The following is a 23,864-nucleotide window of genomic DNA, read 5'->3' as shown; positions in this document are numbered from 1 at the left end:
CGGAAGCGCCTGCTGTTGGTGGTGCTAGTGTGCTCAGTAGATGCTAATCAAAGATCTTGTACATGATTAAGCAAGAACACACAAAGCAAAAAGCTGAAGACGAACAAGACGACTCACTTGTTTCTCTCTCTCTCCGTCTCTCCACAGCATAAAACTCACGCCCTCCTGGTGAGGATTTCCGAGCGAAACAAAAGGAAGTAGATATGCGCTATATAAGGAAGACAAAAAAAAAGAAGAAGATATCCATCACGGACCACCGAAATCTATTTTTTTTTTTTTCTGTACATTTGCTGAGGATAGTAGCAGCTACTGCTCTAACCACCAGCCGAGAGGATCAAAAGAGAGAAAATCGCAAAACAATTGTACCGATTACCATCAATCAATTGTTTTTCGAGACAGCTAGCATGTCTGGGAGGCATGTGCCTTCTTTTTTAAACAAATAAAATTTCTAAAAAAAAAAAAAAAAAAAAAGGGCTGGCTAAAAATAAAGGAGAAATAAAATATGAAAATCCCCAAGATTATAATGTGTTGTTTTTCCCCGGTAGCGTTGGTTTTTTTTTTTTTGTTGTTTGTTTGTTTTCTATTTCCCAACCGTTTTCACTTTAGATGGGAAGGCAACAAAAAAAAAAAAAAAAGTGAGAAAAATCCTTTAGATTGTAATAATAGCTAATAAGCATAGCAGCACGTACATTACGGTATGTATTTCTGATGATAAAACATTAGACGGCGAGAATGGATAATCGAATGAAACCGGTTTTCGAACAGGTTTTTGTTTCAATAGTGAGGGAAATTTTAAAAAGGAAAAACGAATAGAAGGGGAGAGCCTAGCATTCTTTCAAAAGAAAAGTTACTGTTTTTCTGTTGTTGATTTCTTCCTATTTTTGAACCTATGCCCAAGAAAAAAAGAAAAAAAGAAACAAGTTTCAGAAGGAAATAAGAGATAGGAAGATATAAAGAAAAAAAAAAAAGTGGACACGCGCCGAAGAATCCACACACACACGCGACGCGCTAGCAGTTGCTTGAATCGCGCGCCGTTCTCTTTCTCGACATGCCCAGCACTCCCTGCTGCTTTCGGCTCCCTGCACAGTTTTTTGGGGGAGTTTACGTTCGGGTGGGGTTAGTTGGGTGGAGGGTGCGTTGGGGGTGGAAGAAAAGGAGGAGGAGGAGGGCAAACGACGGGAGGGAGAAAAAAAAAAAAGAAATACACGCTTATCTTTCCCGAGGCTATAGGGTTCATTGTCAGGAAGCGAAAGAGCAGGGTTACTACAAAAGAAAAGAAAAAAGAAATGTCTAAGCTCCGCCCAATTTCAGTGTTGTTGTGAGGGAGACCGGTGAGCAAGCAAGAGCGGAGGGTACAAGAGCAAGCAGTTGTGGCTGGAAAACAGTCATTCGGGACGAAGCTCCCGAGCTGAACGGATTGTTCCTTTCCCACGTCTCTCCCACGATTAACTTGTTCGATTTTTTTTTCCTCAGTGCTTATTGCCTAGCCAAAACAACCGCCTTTTTTTTTTCAAAAACAACTCGTTCCGATTCAATCCCCAAAGTTTTCTAAACTCCTTTCGGCACGAGTCAGAAAACAATTCAGTGCGTTTCCTTTCACAGGATTTCTTTTTTTTTTTCTCAAAGTGAGCACAAACTGCTAACCTTCGTTCTCTAGAAGAAAAAAAAAATGATGATGAACAGCAGCCCACAGAAGATGTCCCCGCCACCGATGACGTACTCGCCCATGAATTCATCGCCGGCCGTGCAGATGCAATTCAACCACCACCACCAACAACAACAACAACAACAACAACAACAATTTAACACCCATCAAATCGAGCGCTGGCACCAAGCGGCCCATCCAGCCCGCGATGGCTGGCGTTTCGGCTGGTAGCTCCGCCAAGAAGCGCATCCAATTCAACAGCCTCGGCTATGTTCTTCCGCCGGCGCCGCCAGCCTCTGTAGCGCGCCGCAACGCTCGCGAGCGCAACCGCGTCAAGCAGGTCAACATGGGTTTCGCCGTCCTTCGCCAACACATCCCGACTTCCTTCTGCGAGGCGAGCGGAAGCGACAGCGGACGGTCGTCCAGCGGAGGCAGCAAAAGCCGCAAGGTCAGCAAGGTGGACACGCTGCGATGCGCCGTCGAATACATCCGCAGCCTTCAAGAGATGCTCGACTCGGACGGCTGCAGTGACTCGGTTTCCTCCGTTTCGTCCAGCGCCTGCTCCTCGTCCGAAAACATGTCGCCGCCCGCTCACCTTCAGACCAAGAGCTTCACCTACGGAGTCCATCAGCCTTCCATGGGCACGTCACTGTCACCATCTAACTACAGCGACGCCTCATCACCTACGCCATCCTGCTACGGGTCCGAACACTCCTACTTCACCGCCTCGTCCCAATGGGGCGGCTGCGGTGGCAACAACAACAACGGTGTCACCAACGATCTCTACGACGTCTACGACGCGCCCGACTTTACCGCAGAAGGCGTCGATGCGCCCAACGAGGACGAGTTGCTCGACGCCATTTCCTGGTGGCAGCAGAGTCAATAAAAACAATTCGCACAGGTAAATTTCCGCTTTTCCTATTTGATTTTTTAGTTGTTGTTGCAACCGAAAACGTCCTCCTGTCTCCGTCCACAAAACGTTGGTGACCGATGTCTCAGCATTCGTAGCTTTTTTTTTTTTTTTTTTTTTTATTTCCCTACCGTACCGATATCCAGGAAGTAAAGAAAAGAAGAGGTGTGTTTCTCTATTTCCTATTGACATTGGGTAGCTTCAGACTTTTACTTTTGTATTTATCCAGCGCGATATATAAATATAACGCGCGCACAATGCGGGAGGAAATTGTGACGCATTTTCTCCACATCCCCAAAACTGTTGCTGGTCACATAGAACCTATTGGGTCATCCCTCTTTTTCAAACACAATTGTGGCCAACTGTTGTTGGTCCTAGAGCTGGAACCTATATTGGGAAAAGGGATTTCCATGTTATCCCTCTTTTCTTTTCTTTTCTTTTTTTTTTTTTTTTTTCTTCTACAAGTTCCTCCGTAGAAAAGATTTAAGAGTTTTATGCGAACTACAAGTAGTGGACCCCATGGGTTGACGGTCTTCTGCTGTTGTACAGGGTGAAAGAGAGAGAGAATCTATTGTCACAATGGCCTCTTTTCATCGCCAGATATGTATCGAAAGTTTCTTTTTCTCAAATACTATAAATTTTTTTTTAAAAAAGGCCCAGTGTATACAGCAATGCATTCAATCGGATTTAGCCATAAGAAATAAGGGGGAAAAAAAAATCTAGTAAAGAACAGAAATAGGGTGACAAAAAAAAAATACATATTTTTTAAGCTGTGAAAAATGTTTTTCACGATTTTCGTATCTAATGTTTTCCTTTTTTTTTTTCCAACAGAAATCCACTCGGAGAAAATGGGCGAACTTTTGAGAAAGAACGAAAAAAAAAAAAAAAAAAATCCAAACACAAAAAAGTGTACTGTGATAAAGGTACTTCGTTTGTTGGGACCGAGACCAGTAGCAGCAATACGTAAAAAGAAAACAAGCGATCAGGAGTTGCTGTCTGATATCATGGCGGATCGAGCCGATCGACCCAAAGAGCGATGGACAGAACAAACACAAATTGGCTTCAAATGTAATGCATTTTTTTTTTAAACCTTTTTTTTTTCTTTCTCATTTATCAAAGAGACCAAACCAAGTGCCCTCCATCATGTAAAAAAAAACCAACTTTAAAAGAAAAGAAAAAAACAAACAACGAACTGGATGGAGGCGTCGCCTGAAATTCATTCGAAAAACCAATGAGAATGATTGCATATCAAACTTGCCAGCCATCAAGTGCCTGTGTCTTTCCCAAACCGGACTTCCCAATTGCTCTCTTGAATGCCTTTCTTCCATTTTTGTATATTGTACACACGTGCCTTTTTTCTCCATTGACGTCTTCTTCCGGCCCTTTCTTAAAACCGTTTTTTTTCTTTCATTCTCAACAGTGTGCCTTTCATGTTTAAAAAAAAAATGGACTGATATGTCGACGCCAATTGTTTTCCCCTCATAGTGTGCTATATTTGAAAAAAAACAAAAAACTAAAATTGTACTGTATCCATCTCGACTCCTTTTTCCTGATGCTCAGTGAACTCGGTTTAGAAAAGGAAAAAAAAAAAAAATAAAAAAATAAAAATAAAAATAAAAAAAATGTTTTGTCCATGAAAAAAACGGATCCGGAAGTTTGTTGCCAGTCCGAGAATTCCCCGTTTGATCGACGCAGAGGTCCTGCTTGATGGCTTTATTACTTTTAAAAAATGTTTCCCATTTTTCCCTATGTGTGCTGTTAATCGTCTCGATAGAAAAAATATCAATGATGTACATAAATGAATTTTTTTTTAAACCGAAAGTGCCGTTGATTTGCGAACCCAAACCCATCCACGAAAAAAAAAAAAAAATGAGTGAAACCTTGCCTTCCAAATTTATTGTGCATCGATGCCAAGTTGTGTTTTCAATCTATCCAAATGAATACATTCACCACTGCAAAAAAAAAAAAAAAAAAAAAAATGAATCGCTCGTGTCGTTTTTACTTTCGCAACATCAAGTTAAAGGAAAGAGCCGTGCGTAGGAGTCGAAATTAAAAAAAAAAAAAAAAAAAAAAAAAACTTTGAACATCTTTTTGGACACGCGTGACAACCGTGACCCGCATGTTTCCTTATCATTTCATATTACCGGTATGACCGTAAGTGTCGACTAGAGAAGCAGGAAACTCTTGTCATCGTGGTAACGTCTAGGGTCGATAAAAAAAAAAAAAAAAGAACTTATCTTACAGACAAATAATTTTTTTTTTATATCAGGGTTAATATTATACGCACTGGAAGACTGTTACGAAGTCGCATGAGACTTAATCAGCTAAATGAATCAAACACCTTGACATAAAGAAACAATACATCCATAATAATTTTACCCTTTCATTTCATATAAAAGAAAAACCCCCGAATCTCTAATCATATTTGGGAAATGTCTCTTTTAGAAATGAAGAAATAATTCTATGAGACAGGTGAGGGGCTGAGTCAGGCCGATTGGAAAAAAAATAATATCCGTATAGAAGTTTGAAAAAAAAAAGGATACATCGAAAAGGGACCTTTCACAGCCGTGTCGCAGCCTGAGAAAAATCAATCAAAAGATCCCAGCTGTTCCAGCTAGAAAAAAAACCAAATGATAAGCGATGAATCCATCAAGAGAAATCAAAGAAACTTGCAGCGTAAAAACACGGTGAAAGCCGCTTTCCATATATGTCGGAGAATTTTCGAAAATGTTCTTCAATCGAGTGAGAACATCATCACCAGTAACAAAAAATGGCAGATTAAAAACATTTCGGAATGAATTCTACTAATTCAGCCACAGGCGTTTCTATACGCAGCACTTAAAGGGGAAGAAAAATTCAGGATAAGACGATAGGAAACTCGTCAATCAAAAGGCCTTCCTCGACGTTTAAAACTGAAAACATTTGATTTTTAGTTTAATAAAAAAATCTTGTGTCTTTCGGCGTAAAAAGAAATTGATCACCGAAAAATTATGGATTATGACAGGAAACAAATGTATACAAACAAACAGAAGCGGCTCTAGTTTCACGTTGGAAAGTTAAGTTTAAAAAAAAAAAAAAAAAAAAGAAAAAGAAAAAGAAAAAAAGACAGTGACCCAAACACGCAGGCCAGGCGATACCTTCCGAATAGAGTGACCCTTTCGGAATATATTACGAATCACTATCACTTAGGCAGACATTGGAAAGAAGAAAATGAGCTACTCCAGACAGCAACTAGGAAAGTCAATCAAAGGACTTGGTTCTCCTCTTGTGTAGACAATCTTTAACAATTGTTTCCATCAGGGTTAAAAATAAGACACACACAAACAGACCACAGACATTACTTACAGACGGCAGCCATCACTCGTCTATGCCTCACCATTTACGAACAGGTGTCGTAGTCAGAAAATTAGATGTGAGGTCAATACACGTTTCAAAATGCCATGACAACATTCAGGTTCAGGCTCCTTGACATGACTTTGAGAAACCCCCTCCCTGTTCATCTCATTATAAAGGAGGGTTTAAATCAGGGTCCCTCAAAGTTTATGAAATATTACTTACTTAATGACATAGAAATGTGGAATCCAAAAGACATTCAGTTTCAAGCAACACGCTCTTAGCATACAACAATTTTGAAATAACTGAGACTCAATTCAATTAAAATGGCAAGAAAAAAAAAAAAAAAGACCAGGTGATAGCTGCAACTCGCGCACTTCGCCAAAGCGGCACGGGAAAGCTCAAAAATTCGAAGAGAAAAGGAACAAGAAATCCACTTAAAAGATGTCCAATAATAAACGCCTTCAAATGTCTTGCGCAATAGGTCTACCGGCAGTTCGCCAAGTGCCAATAGCAAATGACGAAATAGCACAAGGTAATTTATCGTTCGTACACCTGAAACGCAGCAGTCGATCGGACTTGTGAACCACTTTGTGTTCCTCTTCGATCCTCATTCTTCCAAAAACGTGTTTATTGCTCGGCAAAAAAAAACCTGTTTTGCAATAAGACAACACGCAACCTGCTCCACCGTTGGCTGACGTTAAAGAAAAGGAACAAAAAAAAAAATAAAAATAAAGGGCAAATGCAAAAAAGATGGTCAAGAAAACTGTTATTGAGCTTCCACTTGTCTCTAGACGGTAAGAGAAAAGCGACAAAGATAAAAACGAAAAGAAAAAAAAGGGGGGGGAGAGAAAAGGACAGGTTCTTATTCGGTGGGAAATGTGTGCCGCGGCCATTTACCACAAAATGAGATGTCGGCACAGCCGCACAACATGACACTTTTCAAGCGCAAGTTGTCATTCTTCTCTAAAAAAAAAAAAAAAAAAAAGCGAAAGAAACAATAAAAGAAACTCGATTTTCACTTCCTACTTCGTCCTGTGTAACACGAGGGCAATAAAAAGTGGTAACAAGAAAGTAGACCAATGTCAAGGCGACACACGTTGTTCTTCTTCGCATTCAAAGTGAACGACATGTCTCTTTGTAATTCAAAAGACACACGCAGCGCAACAATTAAATTCCAATAATAATAATTTCCATAAGTTCAATGTTTTTAATTCCATCGACAAGACACCAAACTGAATCGGGCGGCATTTTGGGTTTTTTATTTTTTAAATGTCTATAAAGAAATGCAACAGATGTACGTCACCGCCAATGTCCACACAAGCCGCTCATGAAAGATGTCATAAATATTTTTTGTCCGAAAGAATGAAAAAGGGGAGAAGCCGATCATGGATGAAAAGGTCGTATCTCGCACACTCACCCGCAGTCGACGGCCAACAAAAAAAAAAAAAAAAAAGAAAGAGTGGCTTCACCGTCTCATGTATTTTTTTTTTTCTGTTAGATGTTTGACCTTTGTAGCTTATCCTATACACCCCCCCCCCTCCCCCAGCCTGAGTTGAAAGTATGATTAATGATTCGGAGCGAGCGGTCTTTTTTTTTTCTTCTTCCTGGTACAAGGCAATAGACGCATAGTATTCATGTGTATAGGGAAGACATTCATTCAAAAGAGTCGTGTAGCATGCTCCAAAGTTCCTTGTTACGACCAAGAAAAGACAACGAAGTCTGTATGTACATTCATATTTCTTTTCGTCTGTTGTTCCGTTCTTCTTCAAATCGTCGTCCAAGAATTTAAGATAGCGTGAAACGAGACTTTGATACTGGCGGCAGTGGCCCATTGATGCAGTCCCTACACACAATTCGGCTTGACAACCATCAAATACATCAGCAGGCTTCGGCTACTATTTTCATTCCCTCTTTCAGGACGCCCATACAATTTTTTTTTTTTTTTACATTCATAACGCGTGTCGCGACTCAAGACAGTTATTATTAATAACATCGTAAGGTCCTTATTACAACTTCTATCCTCCTACCCTTCAAACAAAAGATGATGGCATGATTCCAGTAACAGGACTCTTTACAACAACAAAACAGATGACGATTCGCCGAAGAATTCCAACCAGAAAGTCCTTGTTGGGATGGGACTTGGTATTTACATAGGAAAATTTTAAAAACAAAAAAAAAACAACAGAGCATCGAAAGCAAACGGAGCAATCCCCAACCCTTATGTTGATACAACACATGCTGCTGCGATTCGATGAAACGACGGGGTAAAAAGGTGTCGAGGGTGAAAACAGCTGCCGAGCATCAAGAACGAGACCTTATTAAACGTCAGCAGCGCACCAACACACACTTTTAAATAATCACAATAATAATAATAATAATAATAAAAAAAAAATAATAAAAATAAAGAGTGAGGGGATGTGACCTAGATAGCCTAGTTTTTTTCTTCTTCTTCTTCAGTTGAGATGCATCACACACATGAGGACAGACAGTGGTGTCTGTTGCTCTTTTTGCTGCTGTACCGGAACACACACCTGGTGGGCGGATGGCTGGCGGGGTTTGTCGCTATATCTGGTGTTTCCCCCTCCCCCCCTTCCCACCTCAACCTAGTATGACCTGACTCTTGTGTTCTTCATTGTTAACCCTCTCTGAAATTGTCTTCGCCCCGTACGCCATATGAAAAAAAAAAAGATACTATTTGGTTATAAATATGTGGACTACGAGGCCGAGTGTATTGTTAGTTATTGTTGGCAATTTTTGCTGCATCCGACACACGCCTTCTTTCCGCTTTTTTCCCCCCACTTTTGTTCCAAAATACTTTCTCATCCCATATGGTCCTGAATTTATGCCAAAAAGAACGGACTAGTCACACATACCCTTGACCTCATGCTTGTCCCTCGTAATTAGTCGTATAGACGGTACACCCAGAGCCCATGTCCATTCTTCTCGTACGGTGCATTCATTCATACCACACACAACAACTTTCGACCTATTTTGACCTAACATGCACGGTACTCTAACATGCGCTGTACAACTACGGCCACTCCAGCTGTGGTTTTTCCTTTCGTTTGAATGAATAAAAAAAAAAGAAAGAAAAATTCTGGAATAGAGAGACCTGTGGTGTGATTCTCTCCGCGATATTTACAATAGAAATCGGCCGCTTGTCTATTAAAAGCATTGGACACGTGACACGATTTAAAAAAATAAATACAGAAAAATTGTTTTCAAAAAAAGAAAAGGAAAAAAAAAGATGGAAAAGCGTATAGACATGCCCCCCCCCCCTTCTATAGTTCCAAAGAAAAAAAATTGATGGCATTATTTACCGTAGACAGATATACGGTTGAGATAGCGGATGAAAGCGAAAAAGGGTTAGGTCAATCGGGGCTGACCGCAAAGACCCCGCGCGCCGCTCCGGCCTGCTGGTCGCTCTATTGGAGCGCACCGAACTAGAGCATCAAACTCTTATTATATTATTATTCATATTCAAAGCGCGCGCGCGCGCACGCCAGAGTTTCGAGAGCCTTTTTTTTTTTTTTCAAGGAAAATATGAATGTGATTACAAGCAAAGTGAATAGCGGTTCTTTCTTTCATCCGAACACACAGGAAAAAGAAGAAGAAGGCCTACCGTTTTTTTTTTTTTTTTAATTCTCCCAAGTTCTACCGAATCGGTTATTATAATCATCTGATTAGTCCTATGCATTTGGAGGGAGAGAGAGAGAGAGAAAAAGAAGGCGGCAACCATTGGTTGTCCATTTGGGCGGCGCGCGCGACTGGCGCACCGGCAGCGGCTTCTGTTTGACCCCAACCGCTGGAAGAAAAAGGAAAAAAGAAAAAAAAAAAAAAAAAGACTAACCCGTGTGTGTGTGTGCATTTTTGATGAATAGGTTGAACCAGGCGGACTGATCTGTCTCCTACATCTTTATGACTTGTTTGTTTATTTTCTTTGAAAGGATAAAATTTTTTACGGAGAGGCGAACGTACACAAACATTTTAAACACACAGCGTCGTGTACTTTTTATTTCATTCAAATTCTTCTGATGTTCACATTAATCCTAATCTGATATTTTCCCTCTTTTTTTTTTCTCTCTTTCTTCTCTTTTTAATCGTGTTGTTATGATAAGAGTAAAAAGAAAAGAAAAAAAAAATAGTTATCTCGTTTCCCGCCGCCTCCCAAAAGACGCTCCAGTGAACCTCAATGAATAAAACTCGTTGCTTGTTTACTCTAAACTATCAAGTCTGAATGAATCCCAAATCTCTCCTAGATTTTAGAAGCGCTGGGTATCCGATATCACGCCGACTGTTCAAGGTTTACCGATATCCCCCCCCCCCCCTCCCAGCCCAAAGAAAAAATATCGAAGAACAATAGATGGCAAATGATCAACATTTTCAGTTTTTGTTTTGGCATTTGGTTTGTTTTGATATGAGGGCAACAGGTAACCATTTTTGGGGAGACGCAAAGAAACGAAAAGGGGTTGCCTCAGTTGTAGCATTGAACACACGAAAGAAGGAATCATACAAAAACAAAACGGACAAAAATGAAAAAGAAAAACTGAAACAGAACGAGAGGGAGGAAATGAGAAAAACCCACAGAATGTTGGCGCGGTGTACACAAGAATCGGTTCCTAACACACACCTATTACGATGAGGGTACCCGTATATTAAAACGCTTTTTTGTTTTGTTTTGTTTTGTTTCGTTTTTTGTTTGTTTGAGGGTTGTTGCGCGGCGGCAGCGGCGACATATCTCTGAATGACTCCATAATAACTACTCTATGGATTACATTCAACAGCTTCGCTCAACTCTTTCGCCTTGTGTATTTTTATTACCGAGTCTACAGAGTCATCCCTACGCTGCCACCTTCACCTGCCACCCCGACCCTTTTCACCTGCATGGATCGATACTTTTTAATAGTACGCAAACAAACAACCCCTTCATTGTCTATCTCCTGTTTATCCGTGTGATGATGCTGGGTGCTAGAGAATTTCACCTTGAAAGAAATGAAAAGCCAACAAAAAAAAAAAAAAAAAAAAAAAAAAAACGAACAAACAAACAAAACAAAAAACAAAAAAAAAACAATCGGAAACTGAAATTCGGTACTTGTAAAATAACGATCGGATGATTACATTCACATTCAAGTCTCGTTTTCACTATCGTGCAACATCAGTGGGTTTTGCCGACCGCATCGTCGACATATCAAAAAGTGGCCTTGATTTGAAATGCAAAGCGTGGGCCAAGGCAAATTTTGTTTCGCTCTTGGGTAAAAAAAAAAAACAAAAACAAATATGAGGTAGCAAGCGAACATCTCGCCACCTGACCAGTTAGCAATCGCGCCATTACGTCGGATATTACCGGCCCGCATGATTTGCCGCACACACAAAACTTTCGACGATGCGCTGGCAAAAGAAAAAGAAAAAGAAAAAAAAAATAATAAATTGACAGCCATAACGAGCCGAATGAAAATGACGCGATGGCCAGTTGCAGCCTCCTTCATTGCTTCTCAACAGCTATCGATTCCGCGTTAGTGTACGGTAGCAGCGCTAACAAGCCAACAGCAAAATCATAGGGGACGATGAAGGCTACATGGCGCACGCCAATCATTAGCATACGTAATCAATCAAAAAGCCTATCGATTCCCGACGTAGTCAGTCGGAAAAAATCAAGAGTTTCAAAACACGTTAAAGATTATTTGCATATAAACGGCACCTGTCAAATTACGCATCGTACGTTGCAACATCGACGCCGGTTCAAATTCAAACAATTTTTTTGCCTTTAAAAATTTCTCCGAAAAAATATTTGAAAAAAAAAAAAAAAAGCCTCAGACAAAATCGTAAAAGCCTTGGGTCCATTTCAAAAGATCACATAGATCTGTAGACGGAGCCTTTCAAAATTCTGAAGAAAAAAAACAAAACAAAAAGGTGGCCTATAGAAACGACCAGTCGATAGGGATATCATCTGAACGTCAAAGTTCCGTCAATCGGCTGACAGGAGAGGGACAACAACAAAAAAAACAAAAACAAAAACACGGGCCATATTTCGTTGGGGCGACAATGACGAAACAACAGTCTCCGTATATACCGCACGCCATCGTGATAATGAAACGATGACAAAAGCTTCTCTTCTTTCTTTCTTCCTTTTCTTTTTTTCATTTCTCGTTTTGTTTTGTGTCAGTGGCGTGTGTCTCGTAGAGCGGGTGAGAGGAGGGGGGAAAGAGAGAGAGAGAGAGAGAGAGAGAGAAGGGGATGCCGTAACAGCAGACGGGCCAGTCACTCGGTGGTGACGGCGACGATATTAGGTAGTCGAAGGTCCGGTCGGCAGCTGATGGCCCACGGGCCAGCACGCGGGCAGCAGGGTCAGGTCGCCACACAACCCATACTACCACCACCACCATGGCTATATGGCTACTATTGGCTGCTGCTTATGCTGTTACGTTTCTTTACAACAAAAACCACCACCACCACCAGCAACACCACCTGCCCTTATAATCAGATAGAAATAAAAGATAATAAAGTACAATATACATCAGACTTTTGCTTCCTCTTCTTCCCCACCCCCCCTTCTCCTCATCGTTGCCCCGTACGCACATGAACCGGCTGGCGTTGCCGTCCTACGTGGAATACGTTAGTCTGCTGCTGGACATTTCCCTACACATACTTTGAATAATGACCCTCCCAAAAAAAAAAAAAAAAAAATTGTTCTATTTTTTATGTTTCGTTGGTTTAATTTCGAAGTGAAATAGAATTCATTTTTTTTTTCTTTCTCTTTTCAAATTCGATAGTTGACGTGAATACATAAAACATAGAGACAGGTGACGTTATAAGAAGGGCATCAGACAAAGTCCACAAGGGACATTGTACGATTCGAACATTTCTAAAGAATTTTAAAAAGAAAAACGTTACTGATCGGACCGGCTGACTACGACGTCTAATTTTCGAGGTTAATAAAGCAATCACAACGACCCGACTTGGTGGAAAGTGGGCCATGTTTTAAAAACAAATATAAAAGATACTTTCCCCGTTTTTATTTTATTTTATTTTATTTTATTTTATTTATTTATTTATTTATTTATTTTTTATTTTTTTTTTGCGAGTTTAGTTTTCATAGGTAGTCGGTTAAATGTAAGAAACGACCGATAAGATAATCGAAAAACTACTTGGAGATGCGGGCCGAAGAGGAACGAATACGCGTTAAGCACAGCGACCACGTGACTCGTTCTCACTTTACGAAAAACAAAAACCCACCGACTTTCCGCGAAATGTTTCAAGAACAAAGTGGCCCTTGTGGTTTTGGCAAAACAAGCAAATCCAATTAAGGTGTCAATATTTTTGTTGAAAAAAAATAAAAATAAAAATAAAGGTAGAGAATCTGCGTGTATATCTTTACTTGTCGATCTTAATGGGTTTTTCATTTTGTCTTGACCTCCCTACCGTAAAACAAAAGACCCATAGGGATGGAATTTCGTAATTTTTGGTACCTGTCTCGTCCATACCCGATGGGCCCCACATGTCGGCCCTTCTGCACGAATCCACACGCAGCACACAATTCGGGAATGACGGAAGAAAAATAAAAAGAAATTTTAACACGCGCCTCTTGTTGATTTCCGCCACATAACAAAAACAAAACAAAAAAAAAAAAAAAACAGGGGAGAATGCATCTTTCTTTTTTTTTTTTTTTTCTTCCTTCTCTATGTGTGTTACAATTGTGATGTATAGTCAGGCGATGTCAAGCATATCAAAAGCGAAAGAAACTGGAGAACAGACACTGCGATGACAAAGATTTTCGCAGTTTCTCACCCTAAAGTGTACGAAAGGAGAATAGGAAGAAGAAGTCATCTATCCGCAAACACACAAAAGCACACATCCGGATACACTCACACAAGTGTCAGCTGGATGTCCCGTTTCCCTATTTTTCTCCTTCTTCCTTTTCTTTCTGTGGTCCACAAAAACCCCATACAGACCCTTCTTCCGCTATTCGTATTTACCCTCGCAAACCATTTACTTTGACAGCAGTAACAACAACGCAAAGCAAATTTCGGCCGGGGACACAAGGACAAAAAAAAAAAAAAAAAATGACGAACTTTGAGTAATGATCATCGCAAACACACGGGGAAAAGTCAGCCGACAGATTAATAATGCCAAACCCACCATCAAAAACACACACGAGACTTTCCTCGAAGAAGAAAAAAAAAACATCAAACATGCGCTAGGCAATCCCCCCGCACAGTTTTGTATGTAAAAGAGCATGAAATTGATAAAGATCTGCCAGCACCGTTTGGCTGCTGTTGTTGCTTTGCGTTAAGGAAACTCGTTCCATTGTCATTCGCCAAAAGAAAAAAAAAACACGGACAAAAGGAAAAGGCAATAAAAAGAGGGGGGTAAAGAAAAATCAATAAATCTCTTTGAGTCGCATCAATTCACATCTCCCAGAAGAAGTGTTTGTTTGACCAGTGGTAATCGACGGTTTCTACTTCTCCCCCCCCCACCTCTCCATCTTCTCATAGTGTAAAAAAGAAAACCCTTTTCTTGTAATGAGGTGGCGAACCAAAAAGACGCGGTGGGGTCTTGAACAGAACGACAATCTTCTAAGGTGGGCGCGCGCACAGCCAACAACTTTTCAATTGAGATGCAAAGTAAAACGAAAGCTGCATAGAAATAAAGAAACCATCGAAATCCAATTTCCATACAAAAAAAAAAAAAAAAAAAGACCGGGGGGTGGGGTGGGTGAAGGTAGTAAAGATTCAGGTCATTGCATTTCCCAATATTCGCTCTCCGGCTTTTCAGTTTAAATGTTAGATGACGATCGAAGTGATAGGATAACGGCCATCAGCTGCCCCGCTTCTCATACAGCGTTCTCATCTTTGCTCTCGATCTTTCCTCCGCATTACAGTAAGCTCTTTAAACTCTACCCTCGCTATTAAGTAGGATACCCCCTTGAACTAAAAAAAAAAATCTTGTTTTAAAGAGAAAATCAGCTGAAAAAAAAAAACTGCCACTTGATTTTTAGGGTTTCGAAATAAAAGAAATGCATAGAGAAAAAGAAAAGAGAGGCAGCGATGTGTAGCATAGAAGCGATACCATCGAATGTCGTAGAATTTGGGGAGCACGAGCGGCGCTCGTGTCCCATCTTTTTTTTTTCACACCTGGCACACGCAGACACCCGGATTCGTTTCAATCGAATTAATGAATATTAGAAAAATCAAAGAAAAAGAAAAAGAAAAATCAAATGCAGGCGTGACTACTGAAGAATTTCCAGCGACCCCCCTTTCGTCACGCAAACAAACGATTATTCATCAATCACATAATGACAGCAAAGGCAATAGAATTTAATTAGTTGATGAACGATGAGACACGCAGAGTGCCATAGGAAAATGTCTCTCGCTAGTAGCCGTGGCCGCCTCTCAGACGGCTTCAAAAGCAACTGAATTTATTAAGCAGCTATTCGAATTGAGCATGCGTTCCGTGTGACTGCAATTGCACGGCCTACGTGATTCAACGTGACAAGTGTCCTTCTATCGACGAAGACATCTCTTGTCACTTCTCATCTCAACAGTTTTCGTTTCCAGTCGCTGTTTGGATGTCCTATCATTGTTTTCCCTTCGTCATACACAATTCGGGTATTTTCGAATTGAATTCTCTTCTTTTCACCTGTTCCAAAACTTCTGGCATTTTTCAATTTTTTCGATCGTAATCGAAACTGAAACAAAAATATCCCAGACTCGGAAACGCAAACAAATAGGAAACAGACACAAAACAAAACGAACATGAAAAACAACAACTGAAAAACAAAAACAAAAAAATGTTTCTCCCCTCAAAAAATAAAAGGCCATCATCATCTCTCTTTATCTGATATGAAGATGACTATTGAAGGAGTCCTTTTCATTTTTGCTTTCTAAACAGAAAACAAAAAAAAAAGATGGAAGCGAGGTGGACGGAAACAATAGCTACCAACCGGGAGCCCCCAGGAGCCCCCCAACTGTTTCCTTGTTTTTGTTAAACTCGGGCGCTGATGAACGAAGACGCTACAGACAACATACCGACACACATCTTTCTTTCTTTCAACCGGGTAAGAAGCCAACAGTGAACTTCACCTTTTACGAGACGAGCAAACAAAAGAGAATGAGATACAAACAAGTAGCGCCAGTACACAAGTCTGCAGTGGGTGAACAAAAGCCGGAGCCAATCGAGCGTTACGTTACGCATCAGACGTGGCGATCCGCCGAATAAAAAAAAAAAAATTAAAATTGCTGGACCGCCCGGCAAAATGCCAGCATTAAAAAGAAAAAAAAACTCTTCCTTTAAAAAGTAAACAACAAAGGAAGAGACAAAAAAGGGGGGAGAGCTGATGCTGGCCGATTGTAAAATGTTACGTAAAGAAATAAGAAAAGAATGTTACTCTATTATGTAATCAAGTATCCGGAAGTCTTCGCAAAAAGAATACCACGGCACGCGTGCTCCTTTAGCCCTTTTTCTATCAATGAAGAATTTTTCTTTTATCATAAAAAAAAAAATGAAGGGGTTCTAATATTCTACCTCAATAAATTTTTGGAATTTTGGAATTTGGTCCGTCCGAAAGAAAGAAAAAAAAAATTAATAACGATCATGAAATAAAAATTACGGGTGGGCGGGATTAAAAAAAAAAAATTGTGAAATGCAGCTGCAATGGCCAGCACGTCATTCCCCTTTTACAATCTCTTTTTGAGTGGTTATTATCTCAAATACAGCCGACAGTCGACAAAAAAAAAAAAAAAGTCCAGTACAATCAAATATCGAAGGGGTGTCCGTGTGGTCCGCTTGTCTGCCACTGGCTCATACTGCCACACAGCTGACAAAACGCCGCGACAAACAGTCGACCGCACGAACCGGAACCCAAAGCGCCACGCATTAGCAAAATATTGACACAGCATCGTTCGTCCCGCACGCGCTTTAGTCGCCAGACATTTAAAAGAAAAAAAAAAAAAAAAAAAAAGGCCAATCGCGTCGATCGTTCCAAGATAAGGAAGCGCAAGGTGAGAACAAACTCGCGCCCACACACCTTTTGTCTTTGCTAATGGACTAACGAGCAAAGAAACAAAAAAGAAGCAAACCGGCTTTGTATGTCTGGCACCAAAGATATGGAGACGTCAAACAAGATCACGAGATAATGTCACTTCATTAAACAAATACGACGCGCCATGGCGTCCGTTCGCGTAAAAGCCTTTCTTTGTCGTAGAATTCAGTCGAATTTGATCGCTTCATATTCGTTTTGTTTGTTCGTTTTCGAAAACAAAACAAAATTTTAATAAATATGAAAGAGATAGAAAACACAAACAATTAAAAAATTGTCGAGTGGGGGGGTGGGGGGCAACTGACAAAAAAGAAACAAAAAAAAAGGGGGACCAGGTGAGAGGAAACAGAGCGATGAATTGCTTGTCAGTTTCGTCTACCTTTTTTTTCGGCTGGATCGAATTGTACTATTTAAAAAAAAAAAAGTATGACGTACAGCATTCAATATTATCTCGGACACGAACCGCTACATCCGTGTTCGCGCAATATGGAACAGTTACCCCCATCAGAAACAAAAAAAATGGGGGAACAGAAAATATAATAATAAATAGAAAGAGAGGGGGGTTTTCTTTATCCCCTGTCACGATATGAAATGGAAAGCCCTGTCTCACTAGCAAAGCAAGCAAAATATTTTGGAGAGAGCAGCAGATGATGGACATGGTTTTTTAATCGTCGTTTCCGCTGTCCATCAGGAAGCCGGAAGGAAAAGGTTAAGCCGAAATAATAGCCATCAAGAGCGAGCGAAAGCTGTGCCGGCAAAAAGAAAGGATACATCTATAATGAACACAAACAAAATGGTGGAAGGAAAGGAAGTAAAAAAAAAAAAGAGGAAGGAAGTAAACGGAATTGTATGGAACTTTCGGCTATCTGAGCACTACTCATCGGTAGCGTACCTGAGTTTCAAGTGACACGCGTCTAGTGCCCAGCTCAAGTACACAATCATAGAAGAAAAAAAGCGGAAACGTTTGGACGGGGTCCCTTACCCGCTTCGCACCGGGCAAATGTTTTCTTTAAATATTATTTTGAATTCAAAATAATATAATAATCATTTAATAGAGCGTTTCAATCAAGAGGCAAATGGCATGCGGCTCTACAAAACCGGAATTGTACAGACCGTTTCGGAGAATTGATCAGCCTAACCACCTTTCTGAAAAGGGCAGCTGTAAAGCTAAGGTTTTTTTTTTTTTTTTTTTTTTTTTTTTTTTTTTTTAGAGACAAAGTCCTTGCTAGCTGTTGTTTTATTGTCTTTTCTTTTGTGTGTGTGTGTGTGTGTGTGTGTGTAATACCCATTTTTAGAGAGAATCAATAATTTGAATATGGGGAGCCTGGCCATTCAAGAGGTTTGACTGAAATGAATGCCATCAATACGAGCCAGCCGTCAAGACTAAAAAATCCCCGTACGAACCCCAATAAGCCTACCCCGTTTTCTGGTTGTACACGATAACCTTTGGCCCCGTTACCCCCTAGGCACAACGTCCAGCTGAATCACCGCTTGATTCTCCAGTCGTATATATACACGCAACGTGTAAAAAAGAGAACCAATAATATCGAAAAAAAAAAAAACATGGGACTCACCGAAGCGTCGATCTCCATCATCCTCGGTGAGGTCCACGATGAACCAGTCGCAGACTAGTGGCATATACCGTAGAGAGCGGGGGGGTTTTCTTCTTCATTTCTACTGTCAGATCTTTTGTGGCGATGAAGGTGACACAAGGCCCCATCTACAAAGGAAAGAAAAACGAAAAAAAAATTGTAAATTAAATTGATAGAAATATCAAGATTTGTTGTTTCGTCTATGATCTGTATCATCAACTTGATAAACGACCGCATTCAGGCCGGGCTTAGAACCGGGCCGTGTTGCACGTGGATCATATTAGAGCGCTTACTACCGTTATATTAAGACGTTTCGGTAAAAAAAAACCATCTACAGATGAAATACTTAAAAAAAATATATCATTTCCCCTTATCGTTATTTACTATGCCAAGCGTGATGATTAAAAAAACTAGCCATTTCATTGATTTAATTGCCCAACAGAAAATGTCCATACAGTTAATGCAACACCACAGCCCTCTTGAAGCCGAATAAAATGATCAAAAATTCACGCCAGTTTATCGTGGATACGCAATTCTACCTTAAAACGTCCGACAGCTGCGCCGAAACGTTTGAATTTTGTCACCCTCTCACCCACTGTCGTTATCTAACCGTCTTTTGTTTTCCCCACCATTTCAGAGTAAAGTTGGTTGACACGAGTGGCATACGAAGAGACAGGGCAGCCCAGACACCTTGTGTCTACAATCAAAAAGAGTCATATTGACCAACTTTGGCGACGATGCGCACACTTAAAAACAAGTCTACCGCACATAACCAAGTTGTCCCGGTCCGTTGGACACGGCACTTGTTTGCACGTCGATGACGGACACCCACTTTTCTTCCGTGCCATGCAAGCCACACAAAACAAATCCACAATAGACGGGTGTAAGTAGAAAGCAATCAAGCGCGCCCGACAGTCTGGCACCGGATGATTACCGTTGGCCAAAATACACGGCAAATGTGTCGCCTTTTGTTCTTTTTCTTGAACAATCATTGTCACATGTGGTGGATCGATGACGGTGACAACTGATTACGACTTCGGCTTGACTTTTAACGGTGAACCGACTGTGACGTGGGAGATCGTATTCAAAAATGACGCTGACTCAACTTGTTCACCAAGTCGCTAAAATAAATTAAGACATTGAATCGACTCGTGCATGGAACGCCTTTGTAGCACGTTTAAATGGAGAAAACAGAAAGAGATCTCAGGAGTGTGGCAGTTCCCCTATTTGTTTAACAAGCGATAAGCCAGTTAAAAATTCATTTTCCAAAATTTTTATGTGACAAATTTCAATATGCACAACGGTTTTTTTGGGCAAGAAAAGATCGATGCATTCGACGTTACAGCATCGCAATACCAACGTTATGTTGCGTACAACAAGTTAGTCTTTTTGCCCCTTTTCACAAGAAATAATTTATACGAAAATAATGTCGTTTAAATAGAGTTCGGCATGAAGTGGGTGAGAAACATGGCAAACTGGTTACGGTGGGTCAAAGGGGACAAGAAACCTCTCCTTAATCTTTTTATTTTTCTTCTTTCTCCTTATGTAATATCATTCGGAACACTTCACCCCACATTTTTTTCCCAATTTTTTTTTTTTTTTTTTTTTTTTTTTTTTTTTGTCGTAAGGCTTTCTCTGGTTTTCTCCCTTTTTTTCCCTATTGAAAAATAGATTTCTCCCCTTATCGTTACCTAACGAAAATGAAGATTTTTTTTTCCTCGAGTGTGTGTGCAGTTTTATGTACAAAGTAAATTCTCTCCCTTCTTCAAATAAAAAAAAAAACTAGATCCAGATCAGGATTCCTTTTCAAACAGTTGCCCCATTTTATTATTTTTTTTTTTTTCATCCCCCCCTTTTCCTTCATCGAGGGTTACACACTAGCTACACATATCCATTGGACTCTTCATCAAGTTTGTTGAATGGATGTTTTTTAACCGGCAACAGGATGAAGAAATGAAAAAAAAAAAAATCAGAATCAGAAAGAAAAAAAAAAATACAGAATTTCGAGCAGTTGAAAGTTTGTCATTCTCACAATGATTCCTCCTTTTTTTTTTTTTCTTTCATCCTGTTCTGTATTTTATAGATTTTTTTTTCTTTCCTTTAGAGATGATGTAAGATATATACAGCCGCGATCCGTAAAAGGAAACCAGTAAAAACTTTGTATATCTGCTGGCATATCCCCCATCAGACCCCCTCTATACTTAAAAAATAATAATAATAATTCAAGAGAAACAGACAGAGACCAACACAACTGAATATTGATGAGCGGATCAATGTAGTTTGAGTTACGTACGATTGAACTAACATCAGCTCAAAACTCAAGAAAATATAATGCAGTATTCAATTTAAAAAGGGAACCCAACAACAATAAAAAAAAAAAAAAAAAATCAGATCAAAAGTTTCCCAGTTCATTGAACCGAACTGAATCAAGTTTTAATATAGACAAAGCGATCGCATAGCGAAAATGAAATCAGATCAAACAAGAGCAAAGAACTTTTTGACCTCAAGAGTTTCCCGTTGCAAGCCGCAGCGCTATGACGCAACGAGTGTCTAATCAATTAGAACAGTTGGGGTAGGGTGAAGAATTCAGTCGAAACCGAGGGGTGAAAATGGCCGATTTAATATCGTTCATTTTCGCTACAATCAGCTCCAATTTCCCATAGAGTTTACAGCAATCCGTGCAATAAAATGTGCATTTATATAAATGTTATATCAGAAGGTGGTGGACACGCATAACAGAAATTTTCCCTTGCTCGGGGTGGTTCCCATTCTACCCCCACCGAAGGAAAGGGACCCCCACCTCTATACCCCTCTGCCTATAGCGTGTATGGACTGGAACACAATCTTTTGTGATGAAAGCCCCCCCAATCTTTTTTTCGTTTTCTCTTTTGATTCGAAAGAGGAGAAAAATCCTAGGAGATCGTGTCGGCTTCAACTATTTTTAGACCGAACGCTTTACATGGCTACGAAAAAAAAGGGAGGAACAGACAAGAGTGTGATTCTTTACATCTTTCGGGCTACTGCAAAGTTTATGAGCCAAGGGCTTAGAAGTCTCTCGTGCCGCCCTTCACGTGGACCTTTTCTTCTTCTTTGGTCGCCATGGATCAAAAAAAAAATTTTAAAAGGGGGGAAAAATAGGTATATTTATAAAATAAAAATTTCATATAAAATGGAAAGAGGAATCTATCAATGGCGATGGTGTGAATGAAAAAGAGAATAGAATGGGGAAAAAAAAAAAGGATTCCAAAAACGAGTGTGTGGCGCGCGAAAGAAGAATGTCTCTCTCAACAAAGCACCAAAAAGAACGTCAATATTTTAAGAATAACCAAAGAAAAAGAAAACTCAACAATACGTAAGGCAACATTTCATAAGAAAGTGCCGTTAAAAAAAGCTAGAAATGATTAAGTTAGCGCGTCCTGTCGTCGGTTAAAAGACAAAATTCGAAATACGAAAGGGCGCGAATGCCTTTCAACCTTTTGTTATTGTTTAAAAAAACAAATGTATTTGTGTAAAAATTCAAAAAAGAAATACGTATAAAAAATGATCAATGGATAAGTCAGCGTGCGCAAGTAATATGATACAACGTGTAATGGTTCTCGAGAGATTTTCATTGCTCCGATTGAAAAAAATCGATGTGCGGGACCAGATTTGAGCGACCGTGATGCGATTTATGTACAACAACATGAAAGAACAGAAGACCAGCCAAGGGGGCGCGCTGTCTTATTCATCTTCGAAAAAGGATAAGATGAAACGTATGGATGGACGAATTAGCGGATGAAAGCAGTAAAAAAAAAAAAGAAGGTACGGGTGGGGGACAGGGATCTTTCCTAGAGACTGGAACCCCACCAGCTGTTGAGCGATTCGAGCAGGCTATGATCCGATATGTTTTGCATGGCCGAATTGTGTTGCTGCTCCGATTGCCCTGCATGATCCAGCAGCAGCTCCGGCAATGGTTGCTGCTCTTGATCTGATCTGTTCCAGCAGGAAAGAGAGCGCAACAGTTCTTGTTTGAACATGGCAGCAGCATCCGAATCTGGCTCCATTTTGATTCGTTTTTGTTCGCCGTTGGGTGGCAGGGTGGTCGGCGACGTGTCCATCAAAAAAGGGAAAAGAAACCGCTGATTTTGTGAGTGTTGATGAACGTCGGGGCTTTGCGATTCCGGCGAAGAGCTCGAATCGTAGAAACCCGACAAATCATTGGCGGATGTCGAGAGTCCAGCTATTTCAAAAGGCGAAATATTTTCGCGCGATTCTTGTATCGACGGTGATCCGACGGCAACATCCAGCTCGTACGATAAACAATCCAAAGGCTCCTCTTTGATGGCCAACTGATCTTGTTCCGCTTCCGCATCACCGCCCGTTGCCAGGAGCTTCTCCAAATTGCGGATGTACTCGACGGCGCAGCGCAAAGTCTCCACTTTGCTCATCTTGTTCTTCTTGCATCGACCGCTGGCCGGAGGCGATGAAACGGAAGACGAGGAAGAAGACGAAGATGACGACGAAGACGATTCGGAACATTGCGGCGATCCTCCGTAGACGATAACCGAGCCGCACAGGACGGGAATGTGTTGGCGCAGCACGGCGAAACCCGTGTTGACTTGCTTAACGCGGTTGCGTTCTCGGGCATTGCGACGGGCTACGGAAGCTGGCGGATCCGGCCCCAAACTATTTTTCGTGCCCACCCGTCCTGCGCATGACCCAACATCGAACGAAGAGGATGGCTGTTGGGTTGAAACAGGCGATTTGCATTCCGCTTTGGTATCGCGGACAGGCAAATTTTGCTGCGGTAGTTTGCGCTTGAAACTCTTGCGGACGGTGGAGCGCTGAAGTGGCGAAGCTTCGGCTTTCAGATTGTCGACAGAATTCGATTGTTGATGCGGAATTAAGCGGTTGTTGGCGTGGCCGAAAGAAGGTTGCAGAATGTTGAATTTGCTTGATTGACTCATGGCAGCCGAATTGAAAAGAAAACAATAAACACTCGACGTCGTTGAGGGATGAAAACAAAACTTGTCCTTTCGGTTTCTTCGAGGAGAAGAAGAGGGAAAAAAAAATGTGAAAACGGAAATCGGAGATGGCAAAGCGCGCGCGCGCGACCGATTCCGCTGCGATCGAATGACGTTCTGTGCCGCAATACAAAAACGGTCGTCGGATGGAAACCGTTGGGCAACCCCTCCCTCTTTTTTTTTTTTTCGCTTTCCTATCATCCACTCTCTCCATGCACAATGGCAAATAAGGGGGGGGACAAGGCGTCCATAGGCGTCGCTATCGAAATCCCCCCTCCATCTACCCAACCTCTCTGTATCTTCCTCTTTCCTTTTATTTTTTTTTTCGATTTTGCATCCCATA

General features: G+C 40.7%; 2 protein-coding genes across 2 annotated transcripts; one reads left to right on the top strand and one right to left on the bottom strand.

Moving 5' to 3' along the window:
• The first annotated feature begins 1,382 nt into the window (after positions 1-1,382).
• LOC130699278 (achaete-scute homolog 1-like) lies at positions 1,383-3,530 on the top strand. Its single transcript, XM_057521610.2, is given in 3 exon segments — positions 1,383-1,786; positions 1,788-2,546; positions 3,387-3,530. Coding segments are annotated over 2 exon segments (861 nt in total). The 5' UTR covers positions 1,383-1,669; the 3' UTR covers positions 2,532-2,546; positions 3,387-3,530.
• An 18,460-nt stretch (positions 3,531-21,990) lies between these two features.
• On the bottom strand, positions 21,991-23,624 carry LOC130699274 (uncharacterized). Its single transcript, XM_057521606.1, has one exon. It carries the CDS (start codon positions 23,462-23,464, stop codon positions 22,346-22,348), a length of 1,119 nt encoding a protein of 372 aa, XP_057377589.1. The 5' UTR covers positions 23,465-23,624; the 3' UTR covers positions 21,991-22,345.
• Positions 23,625-23,864: the final 240 nt, after the last annotated feature.

The sequence above is a fragment of the Daphnia carinata genome, chromosome 7 (assembly GCF_022539665.2).
Source record: "Daphnia carinata strain CSIRO-1 chromosome 7, CSIRO_AGI_Dcar_HiC_V3, whole genome shotgun sequence".
Lineage (NCBI taxonomy): Eukaryota > Metazoa > Arthropoda > Branchiopoda > Diplostraca > Daphniidae > Daphnia > Daphnia carinata.
The sequence above is the reverse complement of the archived record's forward strand: the minus strand, read 5'-3'. Positions and strand labels throughout refer to the sequence as shown.